The sequence below is a fragment of the Myiozetetes cayanensis genome, unplaced genomic scaffold (assembly GCF_022539395.1).
Source record: "Myiozetetes cayanensis isolate MyiCay16 unplaced genomic scaffold, myiCay2020 scf2-11, whole genome shotgun sequence".
Classification (NCBI taxonomy): domain Eukaryota; kingdom Metazoa; phylum Chordata; class Aves; order Passeriformes; family Tyrannidae; genus Myiozetetes; species Myiozetetes cayanensis.
Window position 1 is genome coordinate 82,991,651 of NW_026087411.1, and position 5,896 is coordinate 82,997,546.

General features: G+C 56.3%; 1 protein-coding gene across 1 annotated transcript; it reads left to right on the top strand.

The window, feature by feature from the left end:
* Positions 1-1,987: 1,987 nt before the first annotated feature.
* On the top strand, positions 1,988-5,674 carry HTR1B (5-hydroxytryptamine receptor 1B). The gene is made up of 2 exons (XM_050314267.1): positions 1,988-3,721; positions 4,545-5,674. The coding sequence occupies exon 1, from the start codon at positions 2,526-2,528 to the stop codon at positions 3,657-3,659; it is 1,134 nt and encodes a 377-aa protein (XP_050170224.1). The 5' UTR covers positions 1,988-2,525; the 3' UTR covers positions 3,660-3,721; positions 4,545-5,674.
* The last annotated feature ends 222 nt before the right edge of the window (positions 5,675-5,896 follow it).

Genomic DNA, 5,896 nt, shown 5'->3' on the forward strand with positions numbered 1-5,896 from the left:
CTGTATTATTATTTTTAATGCAGTAAAGCCCAGAGGCTTCGATCAATTACCAGGAACCTCAAGGAAGTGGTGCCTGCTTCAACACAAGGAGGCACCACAAATAAAAACATGAAACAGACCAAACACTCTCCAAAGCCCTTTTGGGAAAACAGAAAGGTTCACTGACATTTTATCTTCCTGTCAGTTCAGTGAATGTAGGCAAATCTTGACTGCCACACTTTCATTAATCCAAGACAATCCTCCCCCTACCACACCTCTTGAGAAAGATCTGGAACTGATTTTACAAAATCTCAAGAACCATCACTGTTTTTTTGACCTCAGGAGGCCTGAGGGTGCTTAGCACATCCCAAGATCAGGGCACCTTGCCCTGTACTGAAATAGGGAGAAGGGGCTATCTCTGCAGAGCTCTGGCTTTCCCATACTACTGTGCAGCCCTGGCTCTTCTTCAGTTCAGTGCTTCTCTTCCTACAGTTTCCTCACCCTCTGGGCTACAATGGATTCTCTCTAGCCTACTTGCACTGTCTTTCCTTGATCTGCATCCTCTTAGGCGTGCCAGTTCCTCTTGTTCAAGGTTTACCAACAGGGCACCAAGGTTTCTCACCCTGCCCATAAGCTCTGTGTCCCAGGCAGAACACTGCAGCGCCTGTCCCTATGTGGTGCTGAGCATAGCCCTGAAATAACGGGGTCTCAGAGAAACTGTTTGCCTTTCCGTGACAGAGGAATTCAGCCAGAAGCAGATATCCAAGGCAGAAGTGTTGAGAGCTTGCAGGGAGCTTAGGCAGGTAACAGCATATGTGAACAAACGTGCCTGCAGACTAAAAAGCCTTGCCTCCTCTTCACTGGCTTTATCGTGGTATCTCTGGGAGATTTACTCCCGCTGGGGCATAGACATTTCACCGAGCTTGGAATTGCCCTGACCCAGTAAAAAGCAAGATCACACTTCCCTTTGTGTATAAAACTTTCCTGCGGCTGCGGAGAACAAACACTGGCAGGAGCTGCGGGACCTGGACAAACGTGAACTACTCCCGCTGCTCCTCCTGCTCCCGCCTCCCGACCGCTGAAGAAACCTGCGGTGCACGTCAGGGCTGCTCAACCGCGGGTGTGCCTTTCCAAGCACGCCAGAGAAAAAAAAAAAAAAAAAAAAAAAAAAAAAAAAAAAAAAAAAAATGAGGAGGGGGAGGGGGCGAGGGATAAGAAGGGCAGAGGCCAGAAGGCACGGAATTATAGTAAGTGTAAAGCAGGCGTGTGATGCGGTGGGACGCGTACTCACAGCAGCGGAACTCGCCGCGGTGCGCACCCCCTCGGGGTAGGGCGGGGAAACCGAGCTGCCGGCCCGCTCCGGCTGTGCCCCTGTCCCGCACCGTCCTGGTCGCCCCGGCCCCTCCCGCACGCCCAGCTCCGGCACCGAGCGACACATGCCACCCGTCGAGGGATGGGGCGGCGGGCAGTACAGCCCCCGAAAAGCCTGGCATCGCCCAGCCCCGCGGCGTAGAGGGCACGGTGCGAAGAGCGATGGGGACAACCGCAGTACCAAGGGGCATCCGCAACCCCCCAGCGCCACAGCACTAGGGGTTTGGATGAAGAGGGGCTGCGCCCCGGTGGGGGGGAGCGAGCCCGGGCTCCTCCCGACGCCTGCAGGGACAGGGGCGGGGACAGGGGCGGGGGACAGGGGTGGGGCGGTGTGCGGAGCCGGGGCGGGCTGGGCATCCCCTCCCAGTCGGACGGCTGGTGGGTGCGGGAGGGAGGGCGGAGGGAGGCGACGGCAGCTCCTCCTCCGCGGGCAGGCGGGCAGCCCGCCCGGCAGCAGCACCGGTTGCTCGGTGCTGGCGGAGCCGCGCCGCCCGCTATATAAGGGGCGGTGGCTGCTCGCCGCTCCCTCACACCGGCCCCTGCCCGCGGCTGCCGGCGCTGGGCGGAGGCCGGGCCCCGGCAGCATGGCCCGCGGCGGGGCGCAATGGGAGGTGGTCTCCCGCTCTGCCTCCCGCGGACCCTCCTCTTCCTCCTCCTCCTGCTCCTCCCGTGCCCGCGGCGGCGGCTGCAAACTTGCTGCGGCGGGCTGCGTGTGAAGGCACGGCCCGGCGGGGCGGCTCCGCTGCCCTCGCAGCCCCCGCCGTCGCGCCCGCAGCCCGGGGGACGAGGCCGCCGCCCGCGGGCATGAGGCGCCGCCGCTGCGCCCGTCGAGACACGGTGTGGAGCCGCGGGCGGCGGGGCTGCGCTTAGGGGCGGCCGGGGCGGGAGCCCCATGTCTGGGGCTCGCCTCGCTCCGCGGGCAGGCGGCGGAGCGATGAGCTGGCGGGGCGAGCGGGCACGCCTGGCCCCCGGTTTGCCCTGCTCCCTCGCCCGTGGGGAGTGAGGCTCCGCGGAGCCCGCTCGGTACTCCCGGAAGGGCGGGCAAGCGGGCGGGAGGTGGTGCCGGCGCGGGGATGCTGCAGCCCTCCCCCGGCGCCGACGGGGTCCTGCCGGGCTAGCGGCCCCGCCGTGCCGCGCCGAGTCCCGCCGTCTGCGGGGGCGGCGGCCGCGGAGGGATGGAGCCGACCGGCCCCTGCCGGGCGCAGCTGGTGTCCGCCAACGACTCTTACCAAAACTGTAGCGCCGAGGAAGTGATCTACCAAGATGCCACCCCCCTCTCCGGGAAGATCGTGCTCGCCGTCGTCCTGGCGCTGCTCACCCTGGCCACGGTGCTCTCCAACGCCTTTGTCATCGCCACGGTCTACCAGACGAGGAAACTCCACACGCCGGCCAACTATCTGATCGCCTCGTTGGCCGTCACCGACCTCCTCGTCTCCATCCTCGTCATGCCCATCAGCACCGTGTACACTGTGACCGGCAAGTGGAAGCTGGGTCAGATAGTCTGTGATATCTGGCTGTCCTCGGACATCACCTGTTGCACGGCGTCCATCCTGCACCTCTGTGTCATCGCCCTGGACCGCTACTGGGCGATCACCGACGCCGTCGAGTACTCCACGAAACGGACTCCCAAGCGGGCAGCGGGCATGATCGCACTGGTATGGATCTTCTCCATCTGCATCTCCATGCCCCCTTTGTTTTGGCGGCAGGCGAAGGCTGAGGAGGTCTCTCACTGTGTGGTGAACACGGACCACGTCCTCTACACCGTGTACTCCACGGTAGGAGCCTTCTACTTCCCCACTCTGCTTCTGATAGCCCTCTACGGGAGGATCTACGTGGAAGCCAGGTCGCGGATTTTGAAGCAGACGCCAAAGAAAGCAGGTAAAAGACTAACGCGGGCTCAGTTAATCACGGACTCCCCAGGGTCAACCTCCTCCGTCACGTCCATAAACTCCAAGGCTCCCGAGGGATCCAGCGAAACGGGCTCCCCCGTGTACATGAACCAGGTGAAGGTGAAGGTCTCGGATGCCCTGCTGGAGAAAAAGAAGCTGACGGCCGCTAGAGAGCGGAAAGCTACAAAGACTTTAGGGATTATTTTAGGAGCCTTCATCGTCTGTTGGCTGCCTTTTTTCATCATCAGCCTGGTGTTGCCTATTTGCAAGGACGCTTGCTGGTTCCATATGGCCATCTTTGACTTTTTCACGTGGCTTGGATATCTCAACTCCCTCATCAACCCCGTCATCTATACTATGTCTAACGAAGACTTCAAACAAGCTTTTCACAAACTCATACGTTTCCGATGCACAGGCTGAGATGTTGAATGCGATGTGTTCTCCGGGGCAGCCCCCATGCACGCCCGCGCCCGGCGCCACAGGTAGGTCCGCGCTCCGCCGCCCCCTGCCCGGAGAGCCGCGGTGCCCGGGACGGGAAGGGCTGGGGGGGCGGGCGGGAAGGGGGAGAGAGGGGGTGCGACTCCACAATTAGCTGGTGTTCAGACCCTTCGCTAGTGGCGGCGATGAGCGGGGATGCTGCACGCTCCTGACATTTCACTGTGTGTGTGTATGTGTGTCGTGTGTGCCCCCCGCCCGTAGGGAGTGACTCAACGGCAGTCTGCTTTTTACTCCACCTATTAAACCAGTCTGCCGCCATTTCGCGTGCCAATGCCCGCGTTTGGGCCAATTAGTGCTAAACGGCACTTGCTTTTCGAGCCCGCAGCCGAGCTCCCCGGAGAGCGCCGGGGCCGGGCCGGTCCCCCCGGCGGCGCTCCCGGCGCCTCCTCCCGGCGGCAGCTGCAGGGGCCGCTGGGGGTGCAGCCCTCTTGGCGAGCAGTCGTGCAGACCCGGTGCTCGCGGAGAGTCGTTTCTTGGGGTTTTGTGGGTTTTTTTTTGCGAGGAAGGGAGGTAGGACAGGCCCCAGATGAAGGCTGCTGGCGAAGTCGAGCCCTACTTCTTTCCGGCTTCCTGACGGCTCCGCCTGCTCCTGCGGAGCGGAGCCGGCTGCGAGCAGGCGTCCCGAGGGGAAAGCTGTCCCTTAGCCCCCGTGAGAGACCCGTCACTTCGGTGTGTCTCTTCACACGCAGAGGGGCTCTGCTGGCTGCCGGCTCATCGCTGAACTGGGCGCCAGGTTCTGCAGAATGCATACATGCCTTTATTGTGATACTTTAATAATTCTGCCAATCTTTTGCTTTTTGTCTGCAGAATCAAGTTGCTATTGTAAAGACCCACTGCTTGAAACTTCCCCAAGCCCAGTTGCCAGACTCATGATGCTGCAAAAACGTCAATACATACTGCCACCAAACTGCTCAGCTCTGCATTTCAGTGTAATGACTCTGGCAGAGATGCTGTTCCAATAGGCACGCAGATCAGTTGCAAAAAAAAAAGAGGGCAGCCTCGAATCAAGGTCTATAATTCATCTGGAATGAAGAAAAAAGTTTGAGACTAAACTCCATTTATTTTGCAGGCTTAACTTCTTAATTTGTTCTCCGACCGGTTGTAGGGGTGTGCACAAGAGCACAGTTGTCTCTGTCCGTGTTGGTAGCGTAGTTGTACTTCTGCACATCTGTAATTTCTTTCAGTGAGAAGAGTTGCTCCCTTCCCTTTGGAGGCCAAGAGGAGGAAAAAAAGCAGCTTTTAAAATAGGACCATCGCAGTGAATTCTGTAAATGGCTCCTTTAGCTGAACATATGTGAGAAGTGACAGTGTGCAAAAGTTATATTTGTATTTCAAAACAATAGCAAATGCTCTAGAAACAAAAGTTGTAGACCTGTTCAACTGCACTGCATACCTGTAGTCTGTCCTCATAGTTGCCTTTATAAAATAAATACTTCTTGATTCTACTCCATTACTCAAGAGCAGAAATCAAGAAGTCCAATGACCTTTTCCATAAACCAACTGGGAATAGAAGTAGCAGTTTGATGTTGTAACCATGTTTTCCATTTTGTGTTGGTTGCACACCCTTACCGCATGAACCACTGCAAAATTTATAATTCTCTAAGTACTTACATTATTAAGTGTATTTTGTAAAGAAGTGAAGCAGTTTGCCCTTTCAGAAAAGCAATTTCACCTGCAAAATAAATACCCATGAATCATGAATTAACTGATGTTAATGAAATTTCTTTTATCCCTACTTCCCTCCTATTTTTTTTTTGTGTTTTGGTTTTTTTTTCTCCTTGCCCCCCCCTTCCTGATTGGACCTTAAGACAGGTCTATACATACTCAGCAGAGTTTAAGGATATGGTCCACCTGCTGTGATAGAACTGCATTGATTGTTTCTCTTATGTGTAAATGAAAATGAGTATAAACAATAAAACGCTTGACTGTGTTCTCAAGAGTGGTAACAATTGTGTGACTGAAAGGAGTATTTATTGGTTTATCTGGTTTCTCAGTATTGACTTTTTAGGTAACACTGATTTGATGAGTCACTCAAGAAAGCAATTGGTGGAGTTTGAAATTGCAAGCTTCAATCAGTAGTTAATTAACAGGCAGCTTTACTTTCATTGTAACTAGTACTGTTAGGTATAATTCTTACTATTTTCATGTAGTGTCAGAAT